At 46.5% G+C, this 16533-nt stretch overlaps 2 protein-coding genes across 2 annotated transcripts; both read left to right on the top strand.

Annotated features, from left to right (window-relative positions):
• Window positions 1-3830: 3830 nt before the first annotated feature.
• Window positions 3831-9603, top strand: LOC147690224 (uncharacterized). Its single transcript, XM_086936654.1, has 5 exons — window positions 3831-4349; window positions 6929-7028; window positions 7138-7236; window positions 7378-7518; window positions 7708-9603. Exons 1-5 carry the CDS (start codon window positions 4296-4298, stop codon window positions 9489-9491), a joined length of 2178 nt encoding a protein of 725 aa, XP_086792780.1. The 5' UTR covers window positions 3831-4295; the 3' UTR covers window positions 9492-9603.
• A 230-nt stretch (window positions 9604-9833) lies between these two features.
• Window positions 9834-15706, top strand: LOC147690223 (uncharacterized). The gene is made up of 2 exons (XM_086939468.1): window positions 9834-13120; window positions 14965-15706. The coding sequence occupies exons 1-2, from the start codon at window positions 9834-9836 to the stop codon at window positions 15704-15706; spliced, it is 4029 nt and encodes a 1342-aa protein (XP_086795594.1).
• The last annotated feature ends 827 nt before the right edge of the window (window positions 15707-16533 follow it).

Here is a 16533-nt window from a genome sequence, read left to right as displayed (position 1 = left end):
TTACTGGTGCAGCGTATTTTTTGGCATCAAGAGAGAGTGAATTATTGTGTGTGGTATTTCGGATGCAATATGGGTGTCTGGTGAAAGAACCTACTACTGTCTTAAACTGCTCTAAACGTAATAGTGTGTGATGCAGGGGGCAAAAATGAAGGGGTTGTTTGTCTGTTACAGTGAGCAAGTAAGATAGAAGGGATAGGAACAGTGTCAGGGGCTGCCCTTTATTCTATGAATGTTGAGAAATGGCACCACCTTAAACACAAACAAAGAAATGACACCACGACTGACTACGAAAAGCGTATGCATCTGTTATAGGGAAGTTTGCAACACTGAACAACTGCTAAATTCATATTTTGTGTTTTAAGTTCATCGTCAGTGGAGAATTACACCACTTCTAGCCCCTGAGCCATGATGCTTACAGCTGCAATCACTATAATGGCTTTACACAGGAAACATATGATTTCGTCCCCTCAGATGTCAGAAGGGTTAAATATCATCGGTTAGAAGTACCATTATGTCCCTGTTAAATAGGGAAAGAGATTTGTAGAAGAGGGTGACGCTGATGAGGCTGGTGTCATCGCTAACAATTTTCCGTTCCCAGTTCCATCGTCGACCGAGTTAAATGCCTTTCCAAACAGCCTACGATAAGTAGAGACGCCATGGAAGAGACGGTGAACAGTGCACCGTCTGTGATAGGTCTCTCATCATCAGTCCACATTAGGGCCGTATTTAAAGGAAAGTCATTCAGCGCGGTGCCACAAGCCATTGGCTGTGCCGCGCTTTGTTACGTCTGAAGCAAAGGGATGCATCATACGTACAACAATATGACCTATCCCTGTGCTCTCCGCTGCACTGGCGCACAATTGGATGCCATGCTCCAACGCAGGCACCCTTGACTGCATTGCTGGGATAATTGTTTTTGTGCAGGAAGGTACACCTTCCTGCACAAAAACAATCGCAAGCTGTAGAACACATAAAAAGAGTAAAAAACAAGGAGAAATACAAGATTTTCTCCTCGTTGCACCTCTTCTTGCCTGGGGAGGCGTAGGATGGTGATGCATTCCCAGGTTACGAAACGTTGAAAATCTGGGAATGCAGCAGAATCCACAGGTGTTGCGTGGGAACACCCACAGCAACGCCCATGGAACGTCCCTTTCACGCAAAGTGCTGCGTGAAAAGGGGCCATGTTTACAAGGACACGAAAACCGACACTAGGTAGCCTTACGTGTCCTTGTAAATATGAAGCACCACACTGCGCCGCCGGTGCATCACAAAAAGTGATGCACCGGCGGTGCAAGAGGGTCGTAAATAAGTTCCATAATGTCTAGAGAACAAGATGGTGACCTTTAATTGCAACAGAACATCTCCCAGAAGTGCTGCTCTTGCACCTTTTCTCTCATGGGACAGCCCGACATTCATTTGCGGGACACCAGGACAAGAAAACAGTCTGGAGCTGGCGGAAGCTTTTTGCAACTATTCAATTACAGTGGAAGCACCTCTTCTGCTCCCTTGAGCTGTTGTCATCTTCAGTATCTCTGGTCTGTCTCTTCTACTTGCGACTTTATGGCGGGGCAGCAGTTAGCTGAAATTATCCACTTCATCTTGGAGACTCACTCGGCAGGGACTGGAAAGGTGCAGGAATATTGTGAGCCACCCAGGTATGAAAGAGAGCAGTCTCCTCTCCCCTGGATGACACCAAGAGGGGCCTGTTGCTGATGTTCCTGACTACAAGCACATGTCTATGTGTGGCAAAGTCATGCTCTTTTAGCCAGGGGTGGGCGAGTGGAGCAAGTCCGCCCACTTGCGGAACTCCATAGTGTTTTTATGCAACTCCTTGGAATTCCGCATAGTGCAACTCAGTGAGCTTCACCCCCCTCTAGTGAATATATGTAAGATCCTGAAAAGATTGCCTGCGAACAACTATGCCCAAATCAGATTTGGAAAGAATGGAGATCTCACTGATCGCATACCCATAGAGAGAGGTGTGAGACAGGGGTGTTTCTTAGCCCCAACCCTTTTTTGTCTCTTTATAAATGGCCTAGTGGGAGCTTTGGCAGCCAGAGGGGACATAGACTCTCCAAAACTAGCGGGCCGCAAGGTACCTGCCTTGATGTTTGCAGATGGCACCCTCCTGCTGTCAAAATCACTGAGGGGTATTCAAAGGGCACTGGATATTTTTTTTCTATTCTGCAAGAACAGGGGCCTTGAAATAAACACCCAGAAAACTGAATATATGGTGTTCAATGCAGGCCACTCAATGTGTCACAATCCACAACTAGTGGGGAATTTTTAGAGAAAGTCTCTATTTGTGACTATTTGGGCCTAACCCTCAACGAGAACATGGAGTGGGGTGATCAAATCAGGAAGGTTGTCTCAATCTGACGCAAACGTCAGAGGGCCTTGCGAAACAGCAGAGGAAGTGCGTACGTAAGATGTGGGGCAGGTGTTGGAAAATCCATAAGGCGCAAGTTAGAGGGGCTGCCATGTACAGAGCCGAATTATGGGGCCATAGGCCAACCGAACAATTTATAAGGATCGAAAACTCATTCCTTGGACAACTGGTGTGTCTTCCTAATAGCATCCCTTTAAGTCCGCTCCGAATGGACCTGGGCGTGAGCCCAATGGCACAGGAGGTAGCGCTCAGACCCCTACTCTACTGGTGCCGCCTATGGAGTACCCCAGAGTTATCCACATATAAGGAAGAATTGCGGGAATTGGCCAATCTCAGGGGGGCATGCAAAATTTCCTGGCTCACCTACATTTGGAACTCCTTTGTAGCCATCGGAATGGGAGACTTATGGAATAGCCTGGAAGAAAGCTCTTCGGTAACACAAAGAAAAGTCCTGATAAATAACTTAAAGGATCACCATCTCAATTTACTCCAGAGAGGCCAGTAGTAAGAAGGGATACCTTCCATCAAAAAATCCTGGTCGCAAAAGTGACAGCGCTGGTCGCAAACTGCTGGTCGCAATTTTGACAGCTTTTGACATGTCTGGTTTTAAACTTCTGGCCTTATTTTTGACAGTTTAAAGCCAGGACTGTTTAAGACCAGGGTTTGATCAGCCCTGACCTTAAGCAGTCTGGTCTTAAACTTCTAGTCTTAAATTTGACAGCTTTGCTCTGCTGCAAAACATGAGGTAATTGTGTATATGTTAAAAGTGCATAGAAAAAAACTACATGGTTGTAGGCTGGAAATGTCTGTGCATTTTTTTAGAACTGGGGTTTGCAGCCAGCTGATGTTTGAACAGCTGGTGGGGGCAGTCCTGCGTTCCCAGCCCAGGGCCTGGGAAGAAGAATGCCCCATCAGCTGTTTGAACAGCTGATGGGGCAGTCCTGAGTTCCCCAGCCCAGGGCCTGGGAAGAAGAATGTGTCATGTAGGTGTCAAAGTGGCAAAGGGGCCTCAGAAACCTACCAATGGTAATTCTCTCTAAAAAAAAATAAGTTACTACAAACCCCTTATAAAATAATAAACCCCCAGCCAGCCCTGAGATTTTGAGATAAGAAAAAAGAGAGTAGAGCAAAGCTTCCCATTGTCTAACCCCACTCTTCCCAGGATAGGCCCACACATCACAAAGCCACTGGTCCCAAATTTGACAGGTTAGTTCCAACTTGACATGGCTGGCAGGAAATTCATGTGAGTCCCAAGGTAGATCCTGTTCCCGGGCTCCCTACTTCCCAGGAGAATGTGTCACGTAGGTGTGAAGAGTTTTGCGCCGGCCCCCATTGTCTAACCCTACTCTTCCCAGGATAGCCCCACACATCACAAAGCCCCGGGTCCCAAATTTGACAGGTTAGTTCCAACTTGACATGGCTGGCAGGAAATTTAATATGTGAGTCCCAAGGTAGATCCTGTTCCCGGGCTCCCTACTTCCCAGGAGAATGTGTGACGTAGGTGTGAAGAGTTTTGCGCCGGCCCCCATTGTCTAACCCCACTCTTCCCAGGATAGGCCTTGAGTTTGAGTAACAAGGATAGAAAAAAAGGATCCCAACCAAAGGCCATCAGGGCATTGTTCTAACCCCCTAAAGTCATAAAGGGTGTGGGGGGCTTCTAATTAGCATGCTTGGACAGGTATAAAAGGCCCCTCAAGGAACACTGCCAAACACCCATTCAAAAACCCCCCTTTGAGGAGTGACTGGCGTGGATTGTTCTGCTGTACCTGGAGGACTCCTGCACCAGCAACCAAGTCAAAAAACCTTTGTGGATTTCTACACCATCAAGCCCTACAAAACCTTGGGGAGTGACTGGCCTGGATTGTTTTGAAGGCACAGAGCCAACGCTTGGATCCTAAGGCAAGAAATGGACCAGAGCAACTTCTCCCAGATTGACGCAGCCTGCCAACATGTAAAGAAGGTAAATAATGGATGGTGTAATGTTGTATTAGGGTGTACATGTAGTTTAAAAAAATAAATAAAAAAGTTGTACTTTTAAAAAAATAGTACTATGTAGTGTGGCTTGTAAACTGTTACTCTTTAAGTCTATGTGCTGTGTTTAATGTGAATAATGGTGACAAAGAAGTTTTTTTACAAGATGTGAATTGTAATGTAAATGTGCTTAAAGTGAATAAAGGCTTTGCTGATGCATTGAGTTTAAAGCTATGTGTGTGTGTGTGTGTGTGTGTGTGTATTTAATGTTAATAAGGGTGGTGGCATAAGTTAGAGTTTGCAGGGTTTGTATTTAAGGGGTCATAATGTTATAGGCCTTAGGAGGGTACATGTAGAGGGGAAACGTATATTTTACAGAGCATAGAAACATTTTTTTACCAGGCTGCTGTACATTTAATGTCAATAAAATGTTAGAGGCTACTACTGTTTCAGGGGTGCCAGAGGTTCTTTAAATAAAATACATGGCATACATATACAAATAAATAAAATGCATTATTGTACTCACCAAGTTGCTGTTTTGGGGCTTTTCGAGGATCAGAAGTATGGGGCTGTATCTGTGTAGGAGAGCCTATAAGGGGGTGAGCTGGAGGGGTCCAGGATGTTCAGGGTCCTTGAGTGCATCGTTTTAAAAAATCCTCTGGAGATGCACTGGGGTTCTGGGTGGGGAGGTCTCTGGGCGTCCCTGGGGGGCTCCGGTGCCCTTGTGCCGCTTTTTAAAAATAAGCCCCCATGAGCCCTCTTGAGGCTGGCGCTGCTCGGGGGTGCCACGGGAGGTCTGTGAGGGGTCTTCAGGGCTCTGGGGCCCCGCTTGCCGCTTTTTTTTTGTTTAAAAATCGCCCCGAGTCCGCTTCTCCGGGGCGCTGTCGAGGGTTAGGGTCAGGGTGTCCCTGGGGGCTCAGTGCCCCGATTGCCGCTTTTTTTTTTTTTGTGTTTAATATTAATCCCCCCGAGCCCGCTTGATGATGGCGCTGCTCGGGGTGTTGTGGGACCGTGTTCTGGGTGTCTGGTGGGGGCTCCGGGGTCCCGAATGCTGCCTCGATCCATCGTTTTTTAAAATTAATCCCCCCTGAGCCCGCTTGAGGCTGGCGCTGCTCGGGGGGCTCTGAGGGCGGGCTCCGTGTGTCTCTCCAGGGGCGCCGGAGCCCGAGTGCCGAGTTGTCCCGCTTTATTTGTAAATGCCCCTCGAGTCCGCTTTCCCAAGGCGCGGCTCGAGGGTGCGGGGGTGTAGGGCTCCGGTGTCCTTGGGGGGTTGCCTCGGTCCCTAGTTTTATTTTTAAAATTAATCCCCCCTGAGCCCGCTTGAGGCTGGCGCTGCTCGGGGGGCTCTGAGGGCGGGCTCCGTGTGTCTCTCCAGGGGCGCCGGAGCCCGAGTGCCGAGTTGTCCCGCTTTTTTTTTGTAAATGCCCCTCGAGTCCGCTTTCACAAGGCGCGGCTCGAGGGTGCTGGGGTGTAGGGCTCCGGTGGCTGTGAGGGTCTTGGGAGGGCATTTTCCCACGGTCCCCACGTGGATCCAACAGAGCAGCTGTAGCAGGGAGGGCGGACGCTTCACCGGGCCTGCAGGGGCATGGTCCGCCCCTTCAGTGATGTCAGCAGTGCATCACTGTAGGGGCGGATCAAGCCCCTGCAGGCCCAGTGTGTGTGTTTTTTTTTTTTTTTTTTTTTGTTTAAACATTTTATTGAGAGAAAGCGCGAACACGATAGTGTTACAGCGCTGTACATAAGAACCAGTTGCAAAACATAGGGATTTAGGATTACAGGTATTACATAAAAGATGCCAAACAGAAAAAAAATGTAAATGTAGCGCGAATTTCACCCTTAAGTGTCAGAGCGCTTTACATAAGCACCAGTTGCAAAAGATAAGGACTAAGAATTACAGGTGTTACATAAAAGATGCCAAACAAAAAAAACTGCCAATATAGCGCAAATTACAAGAGCAGGCTTTAAGTTACATGGCCAAAAAAATTTCAATTGTGTGCAAACAAAATACATGTGTTAGCAAGTGGGGTATTACAGGAGGAAAAAAGTGACATGTATGACGGTTACAAAAGCAAGCGTTAAGCTACATGAGTAATAAATAAAGTGACAAGTGTGTAGGTTACAAGAGAAAACAAAGTACAATTAGAGGTATAATCCTGCAATATAGGGTAGACACTCAAGCACAAGAATAAGCGTTATGTAGGCAATTGTGGCACTGGCACAACTATCAAAAGCACACAAAAAAGTGAGAGGTCGCAACCAAGGTGTTACAAGAGAAAAGGGGCATGTACGTGTTACCAAAGAGTACCATGAACCTAGGGGCAGTTTTTGTAGGTCAGAAGGACTATGTGTACCTAAAGTGGTTTACCCCAGAAGCAAAGGATATGGCGCAGGTTGTTTTTAACATATGTTTTAGCGCAGCACATACAACGCTTTTTTAAAAAAAAATGTCTGTTGTTGCACCCCTCTTAATAGTTTTTTAAAATGTATACATGAATTGATTGAAGTTGTGATACTTTTATTTATGAAAGGTGCTTTAAATCCTGTTCTTTTATTTAATATTTAATACAGATGCAAGACCCTACAAATGCAACCGTCACCAATGTACCCCCTGCGGTGGACACAGCTGTAATAACTAGCAGCGATGGTCACTTGTCAGCCCCGCAGCCAGGTATATATATTTAGAGTTGTGTAGTTCTACGTAGTTTTGTACACCAGCAACGCACAAGTTCTCTTTTTTTCTTTTCTAATGTGGGGCTCATGTCTGTATGCTTTTACAGCTAATGACACCGACCTACAAGAAGCTTATGACGATCTTATGTTGTTCCTCGCGGCTCAAGACGCTATGAACAAGGTGCAAAACACTACAGTTCCTACAGGTAATTAAAAATGCCGTTGTTATTTAAACTGTCTAAGGCGCTAGGGAGTTGGCGGAGTAGGACAGCGTCCTGACCCTGAGGGTCTATAGAGGTAATCCTCAGAAAGATGACTAATGTTGGGTATTATTTTTTTCTTTACAGGTGTCCCTATGTTATGCCAGGGCGGTGCTGAGGTCCATGAGGCGGCGCAATGTTCAAAAGAAATTCCTTTGAAGAGGAAAGCTTCAACTTCTAAAGTGGGACCTCTGTCAAAGAAAAGAGCTGTAAAAAGACCTCTTTCAGGTGTGTTTTTTATAAAAGGGTGTGAGAAGTACTAGAGGCGTTACAGACTCTCAAGCAGAAGGGTACAGCTGGTTGTAGGAAGGCCTATATAAAAAAGGTGCCTGTGTAGAACTTAGGATGGTGTTGATTGTACGTGTTGTTTTTATGCTTACTCTAATATATATATATTTTTTTCTGTTTATATTTTAGAAGCGGCTCAGAAACATGCTGCTGAAGAGAGGTCGGCGCCGCCCTTAACGGACATAACATCCGTCCAGAACAACAGAAGCGGCGCAAAAGTCGTGAGTAGGCGTGTACGCCAGGAAAAACTATCCACGTGCTACACACCAAGCAACACGCTCAACAACCATCTACAACAATCTATTCTGCACAGGGGAGGGGCCAACACTGGCGGTATGCTTACAAACCCTGCCTCCCTTAAGAAGAATCAGGGGGACTCAGAGAACCTCCCCAGCCCTTTAAAAAGGGTGAAGGTCTGTAAGGTGTTCACAGACACCCAAACAGAGCCCTTAAACCAGAAGAAGACAACGGCGGTGCTCCACGAGGGCCTTGCAAAGCTCTTAAGCCCTGAGAAGAAAAGCCCTAGCACCCCTGAGCCCCAAGCTAACCCCTTAGATTTATCTATAAAAAAGGATGCTAAGCCCTTGAATGAGGCCTATACAACCTTGAGCCCCAAGGAGGTGGTAGTTGTACCGGTGGTTGTAGAAGAGGCGGCGCCGCCACAAACCCCTAAAACATCGCGCCTCTCAAGAAAACATCTGAAGCTAAAACCGGGGGTCCCTAAGTTCCCGTTACCAGAGTCCCTCAGCAACCCTAATACAAGCCAGGATCCACCAAGCGTCCTGAAACCCCAGACAGTGGCTAATAAAATAACTGTGCATGTAGAGGTGCACGCCCCTGAGCAAACCCCAAAGCCTGTTGTAAGTGTTCAGGCCCAGCCTAGGGTATCAACAGGTGGTAATGCGCAACCCCTAGAAAGTCCTTCTAGCATGAATAGCCACGCTCTTGAGGAGTTGAGGGGGATGGTATACAACATTGGTAGAACCCCAGAAGCGGTGTACCAGAGGTCTTTGAACACAGATGGCTTACAGAACACAGGTAACCATGCACCACACCCTAACACATACATTTCAGCTAGGCCCCAGGATTACAATGACAACTCCTCACAATCCTCAGACCCTTTGTCCCCGAGGACCCCTCCAGGAGCATACGACCCTACCAGTCCCACGGTCATCCACATGTACAGCCCTGTGTCCAGCCCCGATGCCAGCCCCGCGTACAGGCCCTTGGACAGTCCAGCTGACAATCCCATGTACAGTCCCGTGTCCAGTCCAGTGGCCAGTCCCGTGGCCATCCCCGCTGCCAATCCCGTGTACAGTCCCGTGGCCAGTCCCGGGGCCAGTACCGTGTCCAACCCTGAGGCCAACACCGCTACCAACCCCATGTACAGTACAGTGTCCAACCCTGAGGCCAACACCGCTGCCAACCCCTTGTACAGTACAGTGGCCAACCCTGAGACCAACACCGCTGCCAACCCTTTGTACAGTACAGTGTCCAACCCTGAGGCCAGTACCGTTGCCACCCCTGTGTACAGGTCCATGTCCATCCCCTGGGACATGCCCGTGTACAGACCTGTGTCCAGTACCGCCATAGCTGGTGGCAGTATAGATGTGCCTGAGGCATTGTCACCATTTATAAGACCTCGCAAGGTGTTCCCCCCGAAGCAGGAACAAGATGGGTCTGTAAACACTGAAGAGGCATTGAAGACACATGTAAAAGAGATCCAGATGGCTGTTCGCAAATTAAAGCGACAGGCGAACCGTGCAATCATAAGAATGGATATGGGGTTTTCCAATCTCAGGAACAAGAGGGAGGCCCAACATCTGGTCGTGGCACGGGTTGGGGTGTGTAAAAAAGAGATCATACAGATGTGTCAGGCGGCTGTGGCCGATATACACGGTACACACTCATGACTATGTCAGTACCAGCCCCTAAAGACCCCCACAGCCATTGTTACTCCTAAGAGGACCCCAAAATATAACCGTAAGGTCCAGAGATTAGTGACAAAGGCTGTACGGTTCTTAAAACTACTCAGGCAACGACCATCGGGGGCCCCACAAGCCCTCAAACAAGACACCGCTGTTTCCATAGACCCCTCCAAACAAGATACACCTGTTTCCCTAGAACCCTTCAAGCATGGTACCACAGCTTCAAGATCAAAGCCTGAAGCATATAATCCAACACTTCACCGCCGACAATACATAGGGGCAGGGTCTAACATACCTAGGGTCGGTCATTTGAAGGGGGTCGGGGGGATGGCTTTAAAACTCCAAGCACCCCAACATTCAGAAGGACCTTGGGGTGGAACTGTAGCGGAGGCCTCCATGAACAAGACAACCAACGACAGCGACCTACCTGTTCAGATAGGCTGGGGCATGGTATCTCGAAAAGCCTGGGCCCGTAAAAAAAAACAAAAGTGGCTTAATAGTACAAAGCAACGCCGGCTTTTAATAAATAAGCTGAAGAAGGCGAGAATCTGCGCTACCCGCAGGCTTACAAGAACCCCTGAGACAGGTCCCACCATGACCTCCCAAAATGACACAACAGAGAACACCTCCACAAATCACACTCCTACTGATGAGGGCCCAGAGCCCTTGTTTTTAGAGAGTGTTAGAAGTTACACTCGCAATGTAGAGAGGTTTAGGGCCGTAGAACACTATGAGGAGTTTAGATTTGTTAACCTACACCAAATAACATCAACCACTCATGGTGTTCTGGCTATACATCAGGCTGTGCAGGAGCTCATAGAAAGGTTGTTACACGATGTGGGGCCTAATGACTTTTTCCAACTCCGCTTCCAGGGGCAGGGTTTTGACACGCCGTTGTTCACCAGGCGTAAGACCCGAGATGTTTTTGACGCTGTGCAATTTTTAGAAAACCTCCAAAGGCTTTTACAGAGTAAGGCGGAACTAGTCGCCTATGGCACTTTTAGAGTCATAGCCCTCATTGTACGGGGGCGTGAGGGGGGTGTTTCCAGACCCTTAAAGAGCGTACTATACAGTAAAATAATTGGTAAGAAACAGATGTGGCTGCTCAATTTTACCAACGCCACTGCCAATACATGTCTGGCGGCCAGCATCGTGGGTCTGCTGATGGCTCGCAAGACCCCTGACGCTGTCATCATGTCTAGAGCTGTTGAAGCCCATGAGGATCTTAAAATACCTCCTGACCGAATGGTCGGCTTTGGCGATATAGGTCTTTTTGAGAACTATTTCGCCGTGACGGTGAAAGTTCTCTATCACAGCGGTTCCTGGAAGTACTTTACAACCGGGGAACCTGTGAGAAACAAGACCGTATATGTCCTCCACATGGAAAATCATTTTTACGGCATCTTGAACCTAAAAGGTTTTCTGGGGGCCAAGTATGTGTGCGCCCACTGTGACCATATATACAACAATAAAACACACCACCAGTGTGAAATGTGTTGTAAGATGTGTCAGAGGGTTGGCTGTATAGAAGACGCTACCCTGAAGGTGAGGTGCAGCACGTGTAGGCTGTTTTGTCGCTCGCAAAACTGCTTGAGCATACACGAGAAATCTTTCAAATGTGTCCCTAAAAAGGACTGCAGCGAGTGTGGGCGGTATGTTGCAACGGATCACAAGTGCAAAGGTATGATATGCCCCCGTTGCCATGTGTCTTACGAGGCCGGCACCAACCATCAGTGTTATATGGTTAAAGGTCCACCTCAGACCAAGACCGAAGACTATATAGTGTTTGATATAGAGTGCACACAAGAGACAGGGGTACACCAGCCTAACTACATTTACGCACACCATCTAACATCCGACGACAGTTGGGAGTTTGAGGGACGAACGTGCGTTGGTGATTTCCTGAGCACTTTCATTCAAGCCAAATTCCAAGGATATACCATGCTCGCCCACAACTCGAAAGCCTATGACTCCTTCTTTATTCTACGAGACATGATTCGTGAAAAGATACAAGTGGAGCTCATAACCCAGGGGTCTAAACTGATGCTGATGACAGTATGCTCTTTAAAAATACGCTTCATAGACACCCTGAATTTCCTACCCATGAAATTGAGCAAGCTGCCAAAGGCCTTTGGGTTCCCAGGGTGTAAAGGTTATTTCCCACACTTTTTTAACACCTGGGCTAACCAAAATTATGTGGGACCCATGCCGCCTCCTGACAGCTATGGGGTTGAATACATGATGCCTGATGAGAAAGTGAGCTTTCTACAGTGGTACTCTGAAAACCGTGAAAAGGAGTTTCACTTTCAAACAGAGTTGAAAGCTTATTGTCAGGCTGATGTAATGATCCTTCGGCAAGCTTGTAACCTCTTCAGAGATGTTGTGGTGTCTATGACTAAAGAAGTCAAGGACTTGAAACCTAAGACCTTGCCTAAAAAAGTCAAGGCCTTGACACCCAAAACCCCTGGAATACAGCAAGCGGTCGAATACATAGACCCATTTCAAAACGTCACTCTGGCATCCATGTGTATGTCCATCTACAAACACATGTTTTTAATGCCTGAAACTATCGCTCTAGTACCGCCAGACCTCTATAACGGTAAACAGAAACGTTATTCAACCCCCTCTATCCAGTGGCTCATGCACGTCTCTGAGAAGGAAAACATACAAATTCAACATGCCTTACAGGGTGGTGAATACCGCCTGGGCCCCTATTACCTGGACGGGTACTCTGTAATTAAGGGTGTGCCGACAGCCTTTGAATTCAACGGCTGTTTTTACCACGGCTGCCCCAAGTGTTACAAACCCCACGAGTATAACAAAATGCTGGGTGCCAAATTTGAACACTTATACAGGCGTACTCTGACAAAGGCCCAGTATGTTGAAAACCAGGGCTTTGCTATGAGAGTTCTTTGGGAGCACGAGTGGTTAGACATGTTAAAAACCGACACAGACCTCTGCTCTTTTCTTAAGACTCATCATTTACCCACACCATTGGAGCCCCGTGATGCCTTATTTGGGGGGCGTACAAATGCCATACAACTGTACAAGGTCGTTGGTGAGGGTGAGAAAATACACTACTATGATTTCACCAGTCTGTACCCTTTTGTGAACAAGATGAAGTTGTACCCAACGGGTCACCCCACCATCATCTATAGAGATTTCAAGCCCCTATCCGAATACTTTGGGCTTATCAAATGTGAAATCTATCCTCCTAAGCAGCTTTACTTCCCAGTGTTACCATGCAGAGTCGATGGCAAGCTGATGTTCCCCCTATGTCGAACATGTGCGATGCTTAAAGAGATTGATGGCTGCAGACACACCGATGAACAAAGGATGCTCACAGGGACCTGGTGTAGCATCGAGGTACAAGCTGCCTTAGAGAAAGGGTACAGGATCGGTAGAGTACACGAAGTGTGGCATTTTAAGAGCACTACAACACAACTCTTTGCCCCCTACATTAATTTGTTTCTCAGAGACAAACAGGAGGCCTCAGGGTATCCTGAATGGTGTACTAGTCAGGATGCAAAACAGAAATACATCGATGACTACTACGTTCACGAGGGTATCAGTTTACGCCCCCATCTGATAGAGGTCAATCCTGCACGCCGACAGTTAGCCAAACTCTGTCTCAACTCCTTATGGGGAAAATTTGCACAGCGCACAAACCTTTCAAATACCACTTTAATATCAGACCCTGATGAACTGTTCAAGTACCTGTTTGCCCCCTGCTACGAGGTGTCCAGCTGCGAGTTTATCGATGACGATACCGCAGCTTTGTGTTGGAAATACGCCCAAGAGTACCCCACATCGAGTAACAACATAAACATTTTCATAGCCTGCTTCACGACAGCCCACGCTCGTCTAGAGCTTTACGGGGTTATGGATAAGCTCCAGGATCGCTGCTTGTATCACGATACAGATTCTGTGATTTTTCTGAGCAAACCGGGGGATGAAGACCCTCCTCTAGGAGATTATCTGGGTAATCTAACCAGTGAGCTAGATAAGGATGAGTATATAAAAGAATATACATCCTCAGGGCCTAAGACATACAGTTACCGGACCAACAAGAACAAGGTGTGTATGAAGGTCAAAGGGATAACCTTAAATGTCAGCAACACTGTAAAAATCAATTTTGATAGTCTGAAGAATCTGGTACACGAATACGCTACAGCAGACGATTCTGAGAATGCTAAAACCATAGTTGTGAACCAGCCCTGCATAGTCAGATCTAAAAAGAAGTGGGAAATCACAACCCAGCCTCTACATAAAACATTGCGAGTTGTTTTTGATAAAAGGGTCCTAACCACCGACTATAAAACACTGCCTTATGGTTATTAGGTCCATTAGAGAGACAGCCGCCACAGTATGGACACCAGGTTGCAGCATCCGTTCTCCTGCGTGCTAGCAGGACCCTCAAACTGTGGTAAAAGCTATTTTATAAAAAAGCTCTTAGAAAATGCCGCCTCTGCTTTATCACAAATCCCTAACAACATTGTATGGCTTTATTCATGCTGGCAGCCTCTTTATACAGACTTGGGCCGTCGGTTCCCCCATATCAAATTTATAGAGGGTATACCGGATAACCTCAACGATGATGAGCTACTACCACCAACCCTTGTAAATATGATAATTGTTGATGATCTGATGCGTGAAGGTGGTGATCATCCAGAGTTAGAGAGAGCTTTTACTCAATATTCACATCATCGCAATCTAAGCATCTGCTACATTGTGCAGAATTTGTTTTACAAAGGCAAGAACAGTAGGTCTATAGCTCTCAACGCTTCATACCTTGTTTTATTTAAAAACCCCCGTGACAAACAGCAAATAGCTGTCATAGCTAAACAGATGTACCCTGGAAACACACACTTCTTCATGGAGGCCTTTAACGACGCTACAGCAAAACCCCACGGGTACCTGTTGGTAGACTTAAAAAATGAAACTCTAGAAGACTATAGACTAAGGGCTGATATTTTTACAACAGAGCTACCTGTAGTTTACACCCCAAAGCCCAAGACCAGGCCCTATAAAAAGCAGCGGTGATGTCTTTTAGAACCATTTACAGACCAGCCCTTATAACGCTCAGTGGTGACCATGTCTACACACCTACGCCACAATTTAGCTCTCCTGAAAATGCTTGTTACAGCCAGCCCCCAACACCGAAAGGCCATCCTGGGCACCGCTTCTGACGATTTAGTGGCTGCCATTTCAGAAATAGCCCTAAACACCCTAAAAGGCAACGTCCCTATATCAAAGCGTCAGTTACAGGTTCTGAAGAAGAAGAAGGGGCTCATCAAGAAGCTCAGTAATAAAAGGGCCTCACTCATAACAAAGAAGAAACTGGTGAAACAGTCTGGAGGTTTTATAGGTAACTTGCTGGGGATAGCTATACCTGTAATTACAAGCCTCCTTACGGGTCAGTGATGGAGCATGCCACAAAAATGTATCTGGTTCCTAGGCAGCAAATGGAGCAGCTGGGGTCCACCACGGACAACGCATGGGATATCCGTAGAAATGAGACTTTACGCCTGGATGCTGAAATTAAAGACATTTTGAGCAGGACTGATCTAAACCCCTACGACAAGGCTAACCTTTACAACAACACTCTCAAAAAATTCTTAAATTACTACACCCAGTGGAATACCGAGAAGAACAAGTTGACTCTATATACCCCAGACTCTGAACAACCAGCTGCTCAGGCCCCCGACCCTCAGCCCCTACAACCGCCTCCCGATGATGCGACAGCCTCAGATACCTTTGTTGGAGACCTCCTAAAAAATATAGGTCAAAGGCACAGAGGGGCTGCGCAGATGTTGATGAGTAAACTAGCCGCTTCTAAAGACCTTGTCTCTTGGAATGAGCTAGGTGAGTTTCTCTACAAGGGCCAACCTGTTGCAGGGTCGCATATGTACGATCTAGTGAAAGGTCTCACACACCCCAAAATCCTGACACCTCAAAATGCACCGCGAGGCTGGGAGCAGTTTCTGCAGGCCGCTGCTGAACTCAATATACCCTCCACGATCGTTGGTAATAATGAACACCGCAGACTGCTAGACAATTTGAAGAGTCCCCTACTGCCATCGCCTACAGGTTCTGAAGTCCGAAGGCTATCCCCTAAATGGGCTACTCCTGCACCGTCGGTGCCAGCTCGAAAAAAAAAGACAGCTCCTAAATCACCCTTCGCATGGATTTATGATTAATTGTGTGTGATTTTTATTCCTATGTTTCTTCAATAAAGTTTTGTCAACTAAATATTTGTAATAAACACCTTGTTATAACTTTACAAACCGTCTCAGTCATCTTTCAAAAAAACATTTTATGGTGCATGTATATTGAAATAACAAGTCTGAATACATGTTTTAAAAAAAATATAATGTCTTTTATTTTATACGTTCAACATTAAGCATACAACTGTTATAAACCCTTACAGTTTTGACAAGGTACATATTCTGTTTTCACAGGTCTGACCGATACCCTGGTGTTTTCTTTTACATATTTCGCAACTATAATATCATTGTTAACAAGATCCCCCGGATATAGATTTAAGAAATTTCTAAATGAAAGACCCTGTGACATTTTACTGATAAAATAAATACAGTGTTCCCCGCATGTGATAGCCATGGAATCCTGAACCCTTAGTTTGTTATACTCCACCACAGCTGCAGCTTTTTTCACAAATTTGAATATAGGAGTTGTATAGAGTCTGTGCTCAGGGAACTCTGCGGTACTGTCAAACACCGTAACCTTGTCAACATCTATAAACATTGCTGCCCAATGTGTCCCAGCCTGGTCATGCGGGTCTGTGTTAAAGACTAGGGTGCATGGTCTTTCTGCCCCTATTTCGGCTGGTAAACCGTCGCTAGGGAAAACACCCAAAAAGTATTTCCTAGCGTATTTATGTCTGCTTAAGAAGTCACGTATCTGCACAGTATCCATTTCACAAATGTTTTTAAAGATAGTCAAACAAAATCTGCCTTGCGTGGTTGATCTGAATGATGCTGTCGAATACAGAGAATACGACCATGTT

This window comes from Lissotriton vulgaris, chromosome 9, assembly GCF_964263255.1.
Source record: "Lissotriton vulgaris chromosome 9, aLisVul1.2, whole genome shotgun sequence".
NCBI lineage: Eukaryota > Metazoa > Chordata > Amphibia > Caudata > Salamandridae > Lissotriton > Lissotriton vulgaris.
The sequence above is the reverse complement of the archived record's forward strand: the minus strand, read 5'-3'. Positions and strand labels throughout refer to the sequence as shown.

Excerpts from the sequence above, each read along its gene's own strand:
- LOC147690224 (XM_086936654.1), top strand. The coding sequence starts at position 4,296 with ATGGACCAGAGCAACTTCTCCCAGATTGACGCAGCCTGCCAACATGTA. Across the intron at positions 7,029-7,137 it reads CTTGTCAGCCCCGCAGCCAG|CTAATGACACCGACCTACAA; the intron begins GTATATATATTT and ends ATGCTTTTACAG. Across the intron at positions 7,519-7,707 it reads TGTAAAAAGACCTCTTTCAG|AAGCGGCTCAGAAACATGCT; the intron begins GTGTGTTTTTTA and ends TTTATATTTTAG.
- LOC147690223 (XM_086939468.1), top strand. The coding sequence starts at position 9,834 with ATGGCTTTAAAACTCCAAGCACCCCAACATTCAGAAGGACCTTGGGGT. Across the intron at positions 13,121-14,964 it reads GTCAATCCTGCACGCCGACA|GCAGCAAATGGAGCAGCTGG; the intron begins GTTAGCCAAACT and ends TCTGGTTCCTAG.